The sequence below is a fragment of the Oncorhynchus mykiss genome, chromosome 7, assembly GCF_057628025.1.
Source record: "Oncorhynchus mykiss isolate SJ-2025 chromosome 7, ASM5762802v1, whole genome shotgun sequence".
Classification (NCBI taxonomy): Eukaryota; Metazoa; Chordata; class Actinopteri; order Salmoniformes; family Salmonidae; genus Oncorhynchus; species Oncorhynchus mykiss.
The window spans coordinates 85,887,759-85,907,472 of NC_143028.1; the positions used below are offsets into that span (position 1 = coordinate 85,887,759).

At 43.2% G+C, this 19,714-nt stretch overlaps 1 protein-coding gene across 4 annotated transcripts in view; it reads right to left on the minus strand.

The window, feature by feature from the left end:
• pparg (peroxisome proliferator-activated receptor gamma) overlaps positions 1 to 1,087 on the minus strand; it is a 134,504-nt gene extending 133,417 nt beyond the window's left edge. Inside the window, exon 1 of one of the 4 annotated variants that reach the window (XM_090242176.1) lies at positions 670 to 1,087. Coding sequence is in view for 2 of the 4 variants with exons in the window: in XM_036984366.2 (XP_036840261.2) it covers positions 453 to 504 (52 nt within the window). In the remaining 2 variants the exon portion in view is untranslated. Of the gene's footprint in view, positions 1 to 452 lie in introns of all 4 variants that reach the window. The other 3 variants (XM_036984368.2, XM_036984366.2, XM_036984365.2) reach the window with 3 other exon arrangements.
• Positions 1,088 to 19,714: the final 18,627 nt, after the last annotated feature.

A 19,714-nucleotide genomic window follows, 5' to 3' on the forward strand; every position in this document is an offset into this window, starting at 1 on the left:
CCAAAAGTCGGAAATTATAAGCAGAAACATATGCAAATCAGGCAACTACAAAAAAATTACTGCGCCCCATGTAGCCTAGATGCATTTTCTTTATAATTTTTCAGATTGTCACTTTATCACATGTAGTTGGGTGGTTGCTGATGGGTAATTAATAATTGCGGGCGGCAGTAGGTGAACGAAAAGCTGACCAGCGCACCACAAGTTGCTTGCTGCCACGCAGGGCTGAAATTTACCCGCTAATTCAGTGCAATACTATCAGTCTATAATTTAAAACTAAAACTGAGCAAGTTGCCTAGCTATTCCTGATGATAAAGGGTTATGACGACAAATGATTGTCAAAACATATTTTAATATTGCAAATCTTCCAATGTGTGAGCCCTTGAAATTATCAGCACTGCTTCAAATTTTGAAAACGTTTGGGAATTAATTTGTTGAATTGAATAAAAACGTACCTGTACCACAGCGAGGACGTTGCTTGTTAAAATTGCTACACATCATATGCATGTCCTATACACTTGTATTCATTTCCCCAATAATAGGAATACACTAAATGTTTTAAATGAAAGTAGGCCTACGCTTGCCAATGTGTTGACAGGCAGTGTAATTGATCCCCCTCTCCGTGGGTTAAATACCATGCTGCTCATCGCAGAAAGAAATATAACGACTGACCTGAATAAGATCTCAAATAATGTGCGATGCCGTCTCCTTCTGTAGTAGCTGCTGCCTGTTTGTCGTTCTACAGTAGCTGCTGCCTGTTTGTCCTTCTACAGTAGCTGCTGCCTGTTTGTCTTTCTACGGTAGCTGCTGCCTGTTTGTCCTTCTACAGTAGCCGCTGACTGTTTGTCTCTTGTTTGTTCTCTCGCGGCGCAGCGGGACCCGCTCTGGAGTCTCGACGTCTTTATTTGTCTCTGCAGGCAGTCAATCAGCAACGACAGGACCGGGCTACACTGCTTGGTGGGTAGGATGATAACATGTAGTATTGCAGGAGTAACAGGGATAATGACAGTAGTCATGTTCTACCAACTCGTGTTGTAGACGTATATCGCTTTGTTTCCCCTCCCTCTCTGGAACACCTACTGGGATCACATGGAACAACGCGGAAGGAAGAGTAATTCTGGCTTCAGTCCTGTTGATGGTTATTACTGAACAATTATCCTACAGCTTTTAACACGCACTTCTGAGTGCAGAAAATGACTTGATTGCTCACTGATGGTTTGTGATAATTAACTAAAAGTGAGAATTAAAGTAAAAAAGAATGACAGTATTTGGGGAACATGCACAAACTGTTATGGCTACACTATTAGTCTATACTGTGTAGATGTTGCATGTACCACAATAAATCAGTTAGAGAAATTGACCACTATAAATCAGTTAGAGAAATCTACCACGGTAAATCAGTTAGAGAAATCTACCACAGTTAGAGAAATCTCATCCAAGATGGCGTAGCTATGTCCTCGTCTTGTCCCGTGTATATACAGTGCCTTGCGAAAGTATTCGGCCCCCTTGAACTTTGCGAACTTTTGCCACATTTCAGGCTTCAAACATAAAGATATAAAACTGTATTTTTTTGTGAAGAATCAACAACAAGTGGGACACAATCATGAAGTGGAACGACATTGATTGGATATTTCAATTTTTTTTAACAAATCAAAAACTGAAAAATTGGGCGTGCAAAATTATTCAGCCCCTTTACTTTCAGTGCAGCAAAATCTCTCCAGAAGTTCAGTGAGGATCTCTGAATGATCCAATGTTGACCTAAATGACTAATGATGATAAATACAATCCACCTGTGTGTAATCAAGTCTCCGTATAAATGCACCTGCACTGTGATAGTCTCAGAGGTCCGTTAAAAGCGCAGAGAGCATCATGAAGAACAAGGAACACACCAGGTAGGTCTGAGATACTGTTGTGAAGAAGTTTAAAGCCGGATTTGGATACAAAAAGATTTCCCAAGCTTTAAACATCCCAAGGAGCACTGTGCAAGCGATAATATTGAAATGGAAGGAGTATCAGACCACTGCAAATCTACCAAGACCTGGCCGTCCCTCTAAACTTTCAGCTCATACAAGGAGAAGACTGATCAGAGATGCAGCCAAGAGGCCCATGATCACTCTGGATGAACTGCAGAGATCTACAGCTGAGGTGTGAGACTCTGTCCATAGGACAACAATCAGTCGTATATTGCACAAATCTGGCCTTTATGGAAGAGTGGCAAGAAGAAAGCCATTTCTTAAAGATATCCATAAAAAGTGTTGTTTAAAGTTTGCCACAAGCCACCTGGGAGACACACCAAACATGTGGAAAAAGGTGCTCTGGTCAGATAAAACCAAAATTGAACTTTTGGGCAACAATGCAAAACGTTATGTTTGGCGTAAAAGCAACACAGCTGAACACACCATCCCCACTGTCAAACATGGTGGTGGCAGCATCATGGTTTGGGCCTGCTTTTCTTCAGCAGGGACAGGGAAGATGGTTAAAATTGATGGGAAGATGGATGGAGCCAAATACAGGACCATTCTGGAAGAAAACCTGATGGAGTCTGCAAAAGACCTGAGACTGGGACGGAGATTTGTCTTCCAACAAGACAATGATCCAAAACATAAAGCAAAATCTACAATGGAATGGTTCAAAAATAAACATATCCAGGTGTTAGAATGGCCAAGTCAAAGTCCAGACCTGAATCCAATCGAGAATTTGTGGAAAGAACTGAAAACTGCTGTTCACAAATGCTCTCCATTCAACCTCACTGAGCTCGAGCTGTTTTGCAAGGAGGAATGGGAAAAAAATTCAGTCTCTCGATGTGCATAACTGATAGAGACATACCCCAAGCGACTTACAGCTGTAATCGCAGCAAAAGGTGGCGCTACAAAGTATTAACTTAAGGGGGCTGAATAATTTTGCACGCCCAATTTTTCAGTTTTTGATTTGTTAAAAAAGTTTGAAATATCCAATAAATGTCGTTCCACTTCATGATTGTGTCCCACTTGTTGTTGATTCTTCACAAAAAAATACAGTTTTATATCTTTATGTTTGAAGCCTGAAATGTGGCAAAAGGTCGCAAAGTTCAAGGGGGCCGAATACTTTCGCAAGGCACTGTATCTTTTATATGTTTTTTCTTTGAATATCTTTTTATATTTTTCCTAAACCTCAACATACTCTCCTGCAACCCGCCTCACCCAATGTGGTAAGGATCTGCTATTTTCTAAAGTGTTTTTCTTTACTTTCGAACCGGAATCCCCCGACATAAGCCAGCCAGCTAGCGGTCATCAGCTAACTTCTAGCTCAGAATTCTCTCACCAGTTTGCACAACGCGATTCAAAACAGAGCATACCGGAATTATTTTCTCTCCATATCCCCGGATTCCTACCGCAAGCTCTGAACCTTTTCACCTGGATCATCGCAGCTAGCTAGCTGCTATCCGATTGGCTTCTCCTGGCTAACGTCTCTGTCCCGAAGCAAGCACCAATTAGCCTGGAGCTAGCCCATGCTAGGCCCATCTCCCGGCTAGCTGAAGAGGTCCATCAGCCACCCCTTGGGCTACAATACCTATTTTGGACCCATTTTACTACACAAAGCCCTGCTAATCCACCGTGACTGGACTACCGATATAATCTGCCCGAGGGTTCTTTTTGCAACAGGCCCCTCCGTCGCAACGTCCCCTGAATGATTCTAGCTAGCCTGCTAGCCGCGGCCCGCTAGCTGTCTAGAGCATATCGAACTGTTAGCTGAATAGGTCCATCGGCCAATTTCTTGGGCCACTATACCTATTTTGCCAATTGGACTGGACACCTTTATGACACTGAACCCTACTAATCCATCATGGCTGGTCTGCAGACAGAACCGCATGAAGAGGCTCTGCACGAGGAGGCTACAACAGACTTCTTCCGTCACAACATATCTCTAAGGCCCTTCTGCTAGCTTGCTAGCCCCGGCCAGCTAGCTGTCTGAATCGCAGTGTCTCCAGCCAGCTTAACTACTCACTGGACCCTTACAATCACTCGGCTACGCAAGCCTCTCCCTAATGTCAATAGGGCTTATCCATTGCTGTTCTGGTTAGTGATTGTCTTATTTCACTGTAGAGCCTCTAGCCCTGTTCAATATGCCTTAGCTAACCCTCTTGTCCCACTCACCACACATGCGGTGACATCACCTGGTTTAAATTATGTTTCTCGAGACAATATCTCTCTCATCGTCATTCTATGCCTAGGTTTACCTCCACTGTATTCACATCCTACCATACCTTTGAACATTATACCTTGAATCTATTCTATTGCACCCAGAAACCTGCTCCTTTTACTCTCTGTTCCGAACGTACTAGACGACCAGTTCTTGTAGCCTTTAGCCGTACCCTTACCCTCCTCTGTTCCTCTACTCCCATTCCCCAGGCGCTCTCATTTGTTGGCTTCTGTAACCGTAAAAGCCTTGGTTTCATGCATGTTAACATTAGACGCCTCCTCCTCAAGTTTGTTTTATTCACTGCCTTAGTACACTCTGCCAACCCAGATGTCCTAGCCGTGTCTGAATCCTGGTTTAGGAAGACCACCAAAAACCCTGAAATTTCCAACCCTAACTATAACATTTTCCGACAAGATAGAACTGCCAAAGGGGGCGGAGTGGCAATCTACTGCCGAGATAGCCTGCGGAGTTCTGTCATACCATCGAGGTCGGTGCCCAAACAATTAGAGCTTCTACTTCTAAAAATCCACCTTTCCAGAAACAAGTCCCTCACCGTTGCCGCTTGCTATAGACCACCCTCTGCCCCCAGCTGTGTCCTGGACACCATATGTGAATTGATTGTCCCCTATCGATCTTCAGAGCTCGTGCTGCTAGGTGACCTAAAGTGGGACATGCTTAACACCCTGGCCATCCTACAATCTAATCTTGATGCCCTCAATCTCACACAAATTATCAATGAACCTACCAGGTACAACCCCAAATCTGTAAACACGGGCACCCTCATAGATATCATCCTAACCAACTTGCCCTCCAAACACCTCTGCTGTCTTCAACCAAGATCTCAGCGACCACTGCCTCATTGCCCGCATCCGTAATGGGTCTGCGGTCAAACGACCACCCCTCATCACTGTCAAACGCTTCCTAAAACACTTCAGCGATCAGGCCTTTCTAATCAACCTGGCCCGGGTATCCTGGAAGGATATTGACCTCATCCCGTCAGTAGAGGATGCCTGGTTATTCTTTAAAAGTGCCTTCCTCACCATCTTAAATAAGCATGCCCCATTCAAAAAATGTAGAACAAGGAACAGATATAGCCCTTGATTCACTCCAGACCTGACTGCCCTTGACCAGTACAAAAACATCCTGTGGTGTACTGCATTAGCATCAAATAGCCCGTGATATGCAACTTTTCAGGGAAGTTAGGAACCGAAATACACAAGCTCCTTTACCCAAATTCAGATAGCTGATGTTCATAAAGTGCTGCAAAATTTGTACCCCTACAAATCAGCTGGGCTAGACAATCTGGACTCTCTCTTTCTAAAATTATCCACCGCAAATGTTACAACCCCTATTACTAGCCTGTTCAACCTCTCTTTCTTATCGTCTGAGATCCCAAAAGATTGGAAAGCTGCTGCCGTCATCCCCCTCTTCAAAGGGGGAGACACTCTAGAACCAAACTTCTACAGACCTATATCTATCCTACCCTGTCTTTCTAAGGTCTTCGAAAGCCAAGTTAACAAATAGATCACCGACAATTTTGAATCTCACCGTACCTTCTCGACTATGCAATCTGTCTTCCGAGCTGGTCATCGGTGCACCTCAGCCACGCTCAAGGTCCTAAATGATATCATAACTGCCATCGATAAGAGACAACACTGTGCAGCCGTATTCATCGACCTGGCCAAGGCTTTCGACTCTGTCAATCACCACATTCTTATCGGCAGACTCAACAGCCTTGGTTTCTCAAATGACTGCCTCGCCTGGTTCACAACTACTTCTCTGATAGAGTTCAGTGTTTGAAATCGGAGGGCCTGTTGTCCGGACCTCTGGCAGTCTCTATGGGGGTGCCACAGGGTTCAATTCTCGGGCCGACTCTCTTTTCTGTATACATCATTGATGATGCTCTTGCTGCTGGTGATTCTCTGATCCACCTCTATGCAGACGACACCATTCTGTACAGTATACTTCTGGCCCATCTTTGGACACTGTGATAACTAACCTCCAGACAAGCTTCAATACCATACAACTCTCCTTCCGTGGCCTCCAACTGCTCTTAAATGCAAGTTTAACTAAATGCATGCTTTTCAACCGATCGCTGCCCGCACCTGCCCGCCCATCCAGCATCACTACTCAAGACGATTCTGATCTAGAAGGTGTGGAAAACTACAAATACCTAGGTGTCTAGTTAGACTGTAAATTATCCTTCCAGACCCACATTAAGCATCTCCAATCCAAAATTAAATTGAGAATCGGCTTTCTATTTCGCAACAAAGCATACTTCACTCATGCTGCCAAACATACCCCTGTAAAACTGACTATCTACCGATCCTCGACTCCGGCGATGTAATTAACAAAATAGCCTCCAACACTGTACTCAACAAATTTGTCACCAAAGCCCCATATACTACCCACCACTGCGACCTGTACGCTCTCGTTGGCTGGCCCTCACTTCATACTCGTCGCCAAACCCACTGGCTCCAGGTAATCTACAAGTCTCTGCTGGGTAAAGCCCCACCTTATCTCAGTTCACTGGTCACCATAGCAGCACCCACCAGCAACAAACTCTCCAGCAGATATATTTCACTGGTCACCCCCAAAGCCAATTCCTCCTTTGGCCGCCTTTCCTTCCAGTTCTCTGCTGCCAGTGACTGGAACAAACTGCTAAAATTATTTATTGTGGTAGATTTCTTTAACTGATTTATTGTGGTCGATTACTCTAACAGACTAACTCTGGTAGGTTTCTAGGACTGATTTACTGAGGTAGATTTCTAACTGATTTGCTGTGGTAGAGTTCTCTAACTGATGTAATTTTTTTTTAAAGTTGCTAAACGATTTATTGTGTTTTAGATTTCTCTAACTGCTTTATTGTTGTAGATTTCTCTCTAACCGATTTATTGTGGTGGAATTCTCTAACTGATTTACAGTGTTATGTTTCCGTAACTGATTTACTATGGCAGTGTCACACCCTGACCATAGTTTGCTTTGTATGTTTGTATGTTTTGTTTGGTCAGGGTGTGATCTGAGTGGGCATTCTATGTTGTGTGTCTAGTTTGTCTGTTTCTGTGTTTGGCCTGATATGGTTCTCAATCAGAGGCAGGTGTTAGTCATTGTCTCTGATTAGGAACCATATTTAGGTAGCCTGTTTGGTGTTGGGGTTTGTGGGTGATTGTTCCTGTCTTTGTGTTTGTTACACCAGATAGGGCTGTTTTCGGTTTTTCACGGTTTCTTGTTTTTTGTATATTGTTCTATTTTCATCTTTATTAAAGATGTATCACAATAACCACGCTGCGTTTTGGTCCGCCTCTCCTTCAACAGAAGAATCCCGTGACAGGCAGGTTTCTCTGAATGATTTATTGTGGTAGATTTCTCTAACATATTTACTGTGGTAGATCTTTCTATTATTTTTTATTTTATTTATTCGTTATTTTACCAGGTAAGTTGACTGAGAACACCTTCTCATTTACAGCAACGACCTGGGGAATACTTACAGGGGAGAGGAAGGGGATGAATGAGCCATTCGTAAACTATCTAACTGGTGTATTTTTTTTACCACAGTAAATCATAATATAGTAGAGAAAGTAGATGTAGCTCGTCTCCCATAATATAATTGAGACAGTAGATCTAGCTTGTCTGTCATAAAATAAGAGACAGTAGATGTAGCCTGTCTGTCAAAATATACTAGAGACAGTAGATCTAGCTGGTCTGTCATAATATAATAGAGACAGTAGATCTAGCTGTTCTGTCATTATATAAGAGACATTAGATCTAGCTGGTATGTCATAATATAATAGAGACATTAGATCTAGCTGGTATGTCATAATATAATAGAGACCGTAGATCTAGCTGGTCTGCCATAATATAATAAAGCATGTAGGTGTAGCTGGTTCTTCATAATATACTAGAGACAGCAGATCTAGCTGGTCTGGTGTAATATAATAGAGACAGACATAGCTGGTCGATAGTAAAATAAGACAGATGTAGCTGGTCTGTCATAATATAGTAAAGAAGGTAGATCTAGCTGGTCTGTCATAATATAGTAAAGAAGGTAAATCTAGCTGGTCTATCATAATATAGTAAATAAAGTAGATCTAGCTGGTCTGTCATAATATAGTAAAGAAGGTAGATCTAGCTGGTCTGTCATAATATAATAGAGACGGTAGATCTAGCTGGTCTGTCATAATATAATAGAGACAGTAGATCTAGCTGGTCTGTCATAATATAGTAAAGAAGGTAGATCTAGCTGGTCTGTCATAATATAATAGAGACAGTAGATCTAGCTGGTCTGTCATATTATAGTAAAGAAGGTAGATCCAGCTGGTCTGTCATAACATAATAGAGACAGTAGATCTAGCTGGTCTGTCATAATATAATAGAGACAGTAGATCTAGCTGGTCTGTCATAATATAAAAGAGACAGTAGATCTAGCTGGTCTGTCATATTATAATAGAGACAGTAGATCTAGCTGGTATGTCATAATATAATAGAGACAGGAGATCTAGCTGGTCTGTCATAATATAATAGAGACAGTAGATCTAGCTGGTCTGTCATAATATAGTAAAGGTAGATCTAGCTGGTCTGTCATAATATAATAGAGACAGTAGATCTAGCTGGTCTGTCATAATATAAAAGAGACAGTAGATCTAGCTGGTATGTCATAATATAATAGAGACAGTAGATCTAGCTGGTCTGTCATAATATAAAAGAGACAGTAGATCTAGCTGGTCTGTCATATTATAATAGAGACAGTAGATCTAGCTGGTATGTCATAATATAATAGAGACAGTAGATCTAGCTGGTCTGTCATAATATAAAAGAGACAGTAGATCTAGCTGGTCTCTCATATTATAATAGAGACAGTAGATCTAGCTGGTCTCTCATATTATAATAGAGACAGTAGATCTAGCTGTTCTGTCATATTATAATAGAGACAGTTGATCTAGCTGGTCTGTCATATTATAATAGAGACAGTTGATCTAGCTGGTCTGTCATATTATAATAGAGACAGTTGATCTAGCTGGTCTGTCATATTATAATAGAGACAGCAGATCTAGCTGGTCTGTCGTAATATAATAGAGACAGCAGATCTAGCTGTTCTGTCATATTATAATAGAGACAGTAGATCTAGCTGGTCTGTCATAATATAATAGAGACAGTAGATCTAGCTGGTTCTTCATAATATAATTGAGACGGCAGATCTAGCTTGTCTGGTGTAATATAGAGACAGTAGACATAGCTGGTCGATAGTAAAATAAGAAAGACAGTAGATGTAGCTGGTCTGACATAATACAATAGAGACAGTAGATCTTGCTGGTCTGTCGTAATATAAAAAAGACAGATGTAGCTGGTCTGTCATAATATAATAAAGACCAAAAATGTAGGTGACAGGAGAAGTACTCCAGATATAATAAACTGACCCTAGCCCCCCAACACATAAACTACTGCAGCATAAATAATGGAGGCTGAGACAGGAGGGTTCAGGAGACACTGTGGCCCCATCCGACGACACCCCCGGACAGGGCCAAACAGGAAGGATATAACCCCACCCACTTTGCCAAAGCACAGCCCCCACACCACTAGAGGGATACCTTCAACCACCAAATTACCATCCTGAGACAAGGCCGAGTATAGCCCACAAAGATCTCCGCCACGGCACAACCCAAGGGGGGGCGTCAACCCAGACAGGAAGATCATATCAGTGACTCATCCCACCCAAGTGACGCACCCCTCCTAGGGACGGTATGAAAGAGCCCTAGTAAGCCAGTGACTCAGCCCCTGTAATAGGGTTAGAGAAAGAGAATCCCAGTGGAAAGATGGGAACCAGACAGGCAGAGACAGCAAGGGCGGTTCGTTGCTCCAGAGCCTTTCCGTTCACCTTCACACTCCTGGGCCAGACTACACTCAATCATATGACCCCCTGAAGAGATGAGTCTTCAGTAAATACTTTTTTGCGAGTTTGCGAGTTTGCGTCTCTCACATGGGTAGGCAGACCATTCTATAAAAATGGAGCTCAATAGGAGAAAGCCCTGCCTCCAGCTGTTTGCTTAGAAATTCTAGGGACAATTAGGAGGCCTGCGTCTTGTGAACGTAGCGTATGTGTAGGTATGTACGGCAGGACCAAATCAGATAGATAGGTAGGAGCAAGCCCATGTAATGCTTTGTAGGTTAGCAGTAAAACCTTGAAATCAGCCCTTGCCTAGCCAGGAAGCCAGTGTAGGGAGGCTAGCACTGGAGTAATGTGATCCAATTTGTTGGTTCTAGACAGGATTCCAGCAGCCATATTTAGCACTAACTGAAGTTTATTTAGTGCTTTATCCGGGTAGCCGGAAAGTAGAGCATTGCAGTAGTCTAATCTAGAAGTGGCAAAAGCATGGATTCATTTTTCTGCATCATTTTTGGACAGAAAGTTTGATTTTTGCAATGTTACGTAGATGGAAAAAAGCTGTCCTTGAAATGGTCTTGATATGTTCTTCAAAAGAGAGATCAGGGTCCAGAGTAACGCCGAGGTCCTTCACAGTTTTATTTGAGGTGACTGTACAACCATTAAGATTAATTGTCAGATTCAACAGAAGATCTTTGTTTCTTGGGACCTAGAACAAGCAGCTCTGTTTTGTCCGAGTTTAAAAGTAGAAAGTTTGCAGCCATCCACTTCCTTATGTCTGAAACACATGCTTCTAGCGAGGGCAATTTTGGGGCTTCACCATGTTTCATTGAAATGTACAGCTGTGTGTCATCTGCATAGCAGTGAAAGTTGACATTATGTTTTCGAATGACATCCCGAGAGGTAAAATATAGAGTGAAAACAATAGTGGTCCTAAAACGTAACCTTGAGGAACACCAAAATGTACAGTTGATTTGTCAGAGGACAAGCCATTCATAGAGACAAACTGTTATCTTTCCGACAGATAAGATCTAAACCAGACCAGAACTGGTCCGTGTAGACCAATTTGGATTTCCAATCTCTCCAAAAGAATGTGGTGTGCGATGGTATCAAAAGCAGCACTAAGGTCTAGGAGCACGAGGACAGATGCAGAGCCTCGGTCTGATGCCATTAAAAGGTCATTTACCATCTTCACAAGTGCAGTCTCAGTGCTATGATGGGGTCTAAAACCAGACTGAAGCATTTTGTATACATTGTTTGTCTTCAGGAAGGCAGTGAGTTGCTGCGCAACAGCCTTTTCTAACATTTTTGAGAGGAATGGTAGATTCTATATAGGCCGATAGTTTTTTATATTTTCTGGGTCAAGGTTTGGCTTTTTCCAAGAGAGGCTTTATTACTGCCACGTTTAGTGAGTTTGGTACGCATCCGGTGGATAGAGAGCCGTTTATTATGTTCAACATAGGAGGGCCAAGCACAGGAAGCAGCTCTTTCAGTAGTTTAGTTGGAATAGGGTCCAGTATGCAGCTTGAAGGTTTAGAGGCCATGATTATTTTCATAATTGTGTCAAGAGATATAGTAGTACTAAAACACTTGAGCGTCTCTCTTGATCCTAGGTCCTGGCAGAGTTGTGCAGACTCAGGACAACTGAGCTTTGAAGGAATACGCAGATTTAAAGAGGAGTCCGTAATTTGCTTTCTAATAATCATGATATTTTCCTAAAAGAAGTTCATGAATTTATTACTGCTGAAGTGAAAGCCATCCTCTCTTGGGGAATGCTGCTTTTTAGTTAGCTTTGCGACAGTATCAAAAAGGAATTTCGGATTGTTCTTATTTTCCTTAATTAAGTTAGAAAAATAGGATGATCGAGCAGCAGTAAGGGCTCTTCGATATTGCACGGTACTGTCTTTCCAAGCTAGTCCAAGCTAGCTAGTTTGGTGTGGCGCCATTTCCGTTCCAATTTTCTGGAAGCTTGCTTCAGAGCTCGGGTATTTTCTGTATACCAGGGAGCTAGTTTCTTATGAGAAATGTTTTTAGTTTTTAGGGGTGCAACTGCATCTAGGGTATTGCACAAGGTTAAATTGAGTTCCTCAGTTAGGTGGTTAACTGATTTTTGTCCTCTGGCGTCCTTGGGTAGACAGAGGGAGCCTGGAAGGACATCAAGGAATCTTTGTGTTGTCTGTGAATTTATAGCACGACTTTTGATGTTCCTTGGTTGGGGTCAGAGCAGATTATTTGTTGCAATTGCAAACGTAATAAAATGGTGGTCCGATAGTCCAGGATTATGAGGAAAAACATTAAGATCCACAACATTTATTCCATGGGACAAAACTAGGTCCAGAGTATGACTGTGACAGTGAGTAGGTCCAGAGACATGTTGGACAAAACCCACTGAGTCGATGATGGCTCCGAAAGCCTTTTGGAGTGGGTCTGTGGACTTTTCCATGTGAATATTAAAGTCACCAAAGATTAGAATATTATCTGCTATGACTACAAGGTCCGAAAGGAATTCAGGGAACTAAATGAGGAACACTGTATATGGCCCAGGAGGCCTGTAAACAGTAGCTATAAAAAGTGATTGAGTAGGCTGCATAGATTTCATGACTAGAAGCTCAAAAGACGAAAATGTCTTCTTTTTTTTGTAAATTGAAATTTGCTATCGTAAATGTTAGCAACACCTCCGCCTTTGCGGGATGCATGGGGGATATGGTCACTAGTGTAGCCAGGAGGTGAGGCCTCATTTATCACAGTAAATTCATCAGGATTAAGCCATGTTTCAATCAGGCCAATCACATCAAGGTTATGATCAGTGATTAGTTAATTGACTATAATTGCCTTTGAAGTAAGGGATCTAACATTAAGTAGCCCTATTATGAGATGTGAGGTATCATGATCTCTTTCAATAATGACAGGAATGGAGCAGGTCTTTATCCTAGTGAGATTGCTAAGGTGAACACCGCCATGTTTAGTTTTGCCCAACCTAGGTCGAGGCACAGACACGTCTCAATGGGGATAGCTGAGCTGACTACACTGACTGTGCTAGTGGCAGACTCCACTATGCTGGCAGGCTGGCTAACAGCCTGCTGCCTGACCTACACCCTATTTCATTGTGGAGCTAGAGGAGTTAGAGCCCTGTCTATGTTAGTAGATAAGACGAGAGCACCCCTCCAGCTAGGATGGAGTCCATCACTCCTCAGCAGGTCAGGCTTGGTCCTGTTTGTGGGTGAGTCCCAGAAAGAGGGCCAATTATCTACAAATTCTATCTTTTGGGAGGGGCATGCCGACATATCTTTCTAGCTGATTTACACGCTGAAGCTATGTTGCGCTTGGTGATCTCTGACTGTTTCATCCTAACATCGTTGGTACCGACATGGATAACAATATCTCTATACTCGCCAGTTTTAGCTTTAGCCAGCACCATCTTCAGATTAGCCTTAACGTTGGTAGCCCTGCCCCCTGGTAAACAGTGTATGATCGCTGGATGATTCGTTTTAAGTCTAATACTGCAGGTAATGGAGTCGCCAATTACTAGAGTTTTCAATTTGTCAGAGCTAATGGTGGGAAGCTTAGGCATATTTAATCTAATAATTATTGTTGACCTGTTCACCCTCAAACCATTCCTTAGAGAAGTATACACCCCTAGAAAAAGGCCAGATTAAAAATGATCCCAGGTAATTTCAGGGATAAAAAAATTCCTTGGCTTGAAGAGTCTAGATCCCTCGGCAGGCAATGCAGCGGTGACTGGCTAGTGTTTGGTTTCTAGTTTTGAGTCGGTTGATCCACTTCCATCTCTGACACGTGGAAACCGAAGGGGGGGAAGGGAGGGGGGTGCACTCCACATCATGTACGCGCGAGCCGGAGGGGTCTGGGCGCAACCGGCCAAAGTTGTAGACACCATGGTTGCCCACTTGTAGATTATCCCGTTGGTTGGGTTAAAGACTGTCTGTCCGTAGTAGGGTTAGGGTTAGGTATAGTTTTTAGAATGGTTAAGGTTAGGGTTAAGGTTAGGGTAAGGTATAGTTTTTAGAATGGTTAAAGTTAGGGTTAAGGTAAGGGTTAGGGTTCTAGTTTTGAGTCGGTTGATCCACTTCCATCTCTGACACGTGGAAACCGGAGGGGGGAAGGGAGGGTTAGGTTTTGAATATAATTGTGTTTCGTTTAAACTAGTTAGGACTGTGCACCGTAAAACTATTTCTGATGATCTGATATATTAGGTGTAGTACTTTAAAAAGGCCCGTAGATGTCCTCATGGGATCATAAATTAGGGTTAGGGTTAGGGGTTAGAGTTAGGAGAAAATTGCCCTTCAAGAGGACCAAATACATGGGCACCTGTTCTCTAATTCTATTGCTCCTAAGGATACATAATTGTTCTACGGGAAATTAGGAGGTATTCCCCAAGAGCAGGGGTTATGGTTCATACCAGAAGGAAAGCAAATGAAATTAACCTTTTCCTCCAAGAGGATAAACCCCCAGGCAATGCGTCGACACCTGCTCCCTAATTTCCAGGCTCTTCAGGATGCCTCTTTATGGAGCCCGAGTTCAAGTTTAAGAATCCGGTTTAGGGTTAGTTTTAAAGGCTTGGGTTCGAATTCAAGTCAGAATCTAGGTCAAGGTTCAGGATTAGGGATTAGAGTTTGGGGTGGGGTTAAGATCAGGATTATGTTCAGGGTCAGGATTAGATCTGAGGTTATTGTCAGGGCTGAGGTTAAATTCAGGATCGGGGTTAAGGTTAGAGCTAAGGTGGGGATTGCTGCGGTTAAGGGTGAGGTTAAGGTCAGAGTTAGGGTTATAGTCAGAATTAAAATTAGGTTTTAAGCTTAGGTTTAGGCTTATAAATAGGGTGAGCCAAGGGGTTAGGCTTGGGGTCCAAATTAGACCTAAGTTTGAGGCTGGGGTTGAAATTAGGTTCGGTATTGGGGCCCGAAGTTTGGGGTTTAGGGATTGAAATAGATTTAAGGTTAAGATTGTGGTTAAGATTAGGAATGTGATACTTGGCTAGGGTTTGGAGTGAGATTGATCAGGTTAAGGTTAGGGTAAACTGGGATTAGGATGGTTCAGGTTTAATGTTCAGATCAAGGTTGGGAGGGTTAGGGTCAATAAGTGACAGACGAATCTGATGTGCACTGGCACAGGCAACCCCTTTAGGATAAGTGGTAAGACGTATGTATAATATACTTTAAATGACTAAAAAAAGCAATAAAAGGAAGACCAGAATCAGACATTAAAATAGGGCTTAGGTTAACAGCCAGAGATTCTAAACTAAGAATAGAGGCCAAGTGCCAAGGTCAGAGCGGTGGTCTAGGAGGAAAGGTTCGGTATGAGAATCTAGAGGTTAAAATAGATATAGAGAGTGAGGGATTCGGATTAGATATAGGGGTGTAGGGACATAAGGTTAGGGTTAGGAATTAAGCTGAGGATTTGAAAGCTATGGGTTAAGGTCAGAATTCAGATTGGGGTTACCATAAGGGTCAGGATTAAAGTACAGGTCAAGGTTAAATTAAGATCAGATATGAGGGTCTAGAGGTTTAAGGTTAGGCATGAGGGTCTCAGGGTTAGGGTTAGGGTTAGGGTTAGGGTTGGGGGGGTTAGGGTTAGGGTTAGGGGTTAGGGGTTGGGGTTAAGGGTTAGGGTTAGGGGGTTAGGGTTAGGGTTAGGAGAAAATTGCCCTTCAAGAGGACCAAATACACGGGCCCCTGTTCTCTAATTCTATTGCTCCTAAGGATACATAATTGTTCTACGGGAAATTAGGAGGTATTCCCCAAGAGCAGGGGTTATGGTTCATACCAGAAGGAAAGCAAATGAAATTAACCTTTTCCTCCAAGAGGATAAACCCCCAGGCAATGCGTCGACACCTGCTCCCTAATTCCCAGGCTCGTCAGGATGCCTCTTTATGGAGCCCGAGTTCAAGAATCCGGTTTAGGGTTAGGCTTAGGGTTAGGGTTAGGGTTAGGTTGTTTGGTGTAGCAAACAAAGAGACACGGAGGAAGGCAGGAGAGAGAAGCTATGAGCAGCAGACCAAGACGCGACTGTGGGCTTTGTTGTAAACAGAATATCGTGCGGCTAGACCGACAGGTACTATGGAATGGACGAATGCTATGCAATGTAGCCGGTTTTCGAGTGAGAGACAGCAGCCCGAATCAGGGCAGTACATGCAGCCTGACAACGGTGTTGAACCGCGGCCGGAGGACCCTGTGATTTTGCAGTGTTTTGAAAGTGAGTTGTCCGTGGAGCAGCAGCTGGTGGACGAGGGTGATCAGACGGCAGGTGCGTCGGCGGCGGTGCAGCCAATCAGTCAGGTCGGTAGTGAACTGTGCTCAGATCCGAGGGAGCAAGGCTGTGTCGTGGCGACTTCCACGGAGAGCGAGAGTGATGAAGACGGCGGCGTGCCGTCCAGAATTGAGGTTTGGAGTAATGCGGGTATACACCCTTCAGTTAAACAAATTGACAATAGTCGCACCAGTATATCCCGAGTAGGGGAATTCCTCCGCATTATGTCAGAGGGCAAGGCCGATGAAGGACTGTGTTATCTGGATAACTACAGACGTGTGTCTGAGTGGTATGGTCAATGTGACCATCCACGTTAAAAATATACCGAGCCGATGTTCGAGGTTTCCTGAATTATCTTATTCAGTTCCGGCCAAATGGTATGCAAGCTAAGGTCGTTGGAATTCGAAAGATGTTACTCTGCTTGGCGAAGATGGACAGGGACTCGCGGCAGAAACAGGAAACGCATAGGGCAAAATTCCGCCGACGCTGCAGGGACGAGGTGCTCAGCGCTGCGGAGTTAAAACGCTTTGTTGAGCTAAGCAATCAAGCCATTCCTTCAGTTCTCAGTAGGCTGGAGGTCCGTGCCACCTGCTCTGACAGGCGTAGGTTTGCAGCTCTCATGTCCAGCCGGTTGGCCATATTTAATGGCACTCGACGATCCCCAGTCACCATGTTTAGTGAGAGTGATTTCACTGAAATAACCCCGGAAGGTGGGGGTTATCAGATGTGCGTAGCGAGCCACAAAACAAACTATAGCTTCGGGGAGTGCAGAATTGTTCTATGTCAGGAGGAATACACTTGGCTTAAACGATTCCATCAAATCAGGCCTCATCTGAGTGGAATGACCTCAGACATAGAACTCTTCTTTTTCACATCCTGCGGTCAACCGTACGGTAATCTGTGTGAGTATGTGGGGCAAATCTTTGCAGAGTTTGGCATTGGAAGGAAAGTGACCTTCGGTACAATTCGACGCAGTGTTGCCACATTGAACTTTAACCAAGGCTCGGATACAGACCGAGGAACTGTGGCTGACCATATGTGTCACTCTCTGGAAACGCAGGCACGCCACTACCGGTACCATAATAATTTCACTAAATGATTAACTGATTAAATAAAGCATATTTGTTTGAAATTCACCCTTGTATTTGTGTCATTTATGCATTAAAATGATTAAAAATGTGTTTCAAAATACATTTACCTGGACTCCTAATATTACTGCCCAGTATGAAGCCCCACTACTGGAGAAAATTCACTGGATGGCGCCAAAGGTACAATATATGGAGGATTCTAAAATAGATGTACCTTTGGCACCCTCCAGTGAATTTTCCCCAGTAGTGGGGCTCCATAGTGGGATTTAATATTCGAATGCCTGGTAAATGCATTTTGAACAATATTATATTTTTATGGGTTACCAGATGCACACGGGCCTTTTTGGGTTACCAGATGCACAACAATCTGCATCCATCGTCATATTTTAAACTGTATATAAAGCACTCAAGGACTGCCCTGACCGAGAGAGGGCCGTAGTGGGGTGCTCCCATAACGGGCTATACTAATAGAATGACCGGTAAATGCATTTTGAACAGTATTTTAATTTTTGGGTTACCAGATGCACACGGGCCTTTTGGGTTACCAGATGCACAACAATCTGAATCCATCGTCATATCTTAAACTGTATATAAAGCACTCAAGGACGGCCCTGACCAAGACAGGGCCGTAGTAGGGTACTCTAATAGCGGGATATAGTAATAGAATGACCGGTAAATGCATTTTGAACAGTTTTATAATTTTTGGGTTACCAGATACACACGGGCCTTTTTGGGTTACCAGATGCACAACAATCACAATCTGCATCCATCGTCATATCTTAAACTGTACATAAAGCACTAAGGACGGCCCTGACTGAGAGAGGGCCGTAGTGGGGTACTCCCCTAGTGGGCATGAATGTCAGGAGTACCGGTAAATGCATTTTGAACCATATTTAATTTTTGGGGTTACCAGATGCACACGGGCCTTTTTGGGTTACCAGATGCACAACAATCACAATCTGCATCCATCGTCATATCTTAAACTGTCCGTAAAGCACCTAAGGACGGCCCTGACTGAGAGAGGGCCGTAGTGTGATGTTCACAGAGCGGGCTATAACAATAGAATGACCGGTAAATGTATTTAAAACAGTTTTATAATTTTTGGGTTACCAGATGCACACGGGCCTTTTTGGGTTACCAGATGCACAACAATCACAATCTGCATCCATCGTAATATCTTAAACTGTATATAAAGCACCTAAGGACGGCCCTGACCGAGACAGGGCCGGAGTGGGTTACTCCCCTAGCGGGCTATGTCAATAGAATGACCGGTAAAAGTATTTAAAACGGTTTTATAATTTTTGGGTTACCAGATGCACGTTTGCAATCACCAGTTGCACGGAGGAAAATCACAATCTGCATCCATTGTAATATTTTAAACCGTCCATAAAGCACTCAGGGACGGCCCTGACTGAGAGAGAAAAATAGGGGAAAAAAAATAATCATACCTTCCATAAATAATTCAGTCCGGCCCCATTGACAAAGGTCCGTAGTAGGGTGCGCCATTATCGGACATGTATATCTGTAACACCGGTAAGCGCATTGAGAACCGCAATTTTGGGTTACCAGATGCACGTTTTCAATCACCAGTTGCACGGAGAAAAAAAAGTAATCATACCTTCCATAAATAATTCAGGCCGGAAGGTCCGTAGTAGGGTGCGCCATTATCGGACATGTACAGTGCCTTGCGAAAGTATTGGGCCCCCTTGAACTTTGCGACCTTTTGCCACATTTCAGGCTTCAAACATAAAGATATAAAACTGTATTTTTTTGTGAAGAATCAACAACAAGTGGGACACAATCATGAAGTGGAACGACATTTATTGGATATTTCAAACTTTTTTAACAAATCAAAAACTGAAAAATTGGGCGTGCAAAATTATTCAGCCCCTTTACTTTCAGTGCAGCAAAATCTCTCCAGAAGTTCAGTGAGGATCTCTGAATGATCCAATGTTGACCTAAATGACTAATGATGATAAATACAATCCACCTGTGTGTAATCAAGTCTCCGTATAAATGAACCTGCACTGTGATAGTCTCAGAGGTCCGTTAAAAGCGCAGAGAGCATCATGAAGAACAAGGAACACACCAGGCAGGTCCGAGATACTGTTGTGAAGAAGTTTAAAGCCGGATTTGGATACAAAAAGATTTCCCAAGCTTTAAACATCCCAAGTAGCACTGTGCAAGCGATAATATTGAAATGGAAGGAGTATCAGACCACTGCAAATCTACCAAGACCTGGCCATCCCTCTAAACTTTCAGCTCATACAAGGAGAAGACTGATCAGAGATGCAGCCAAGAGGCCCAT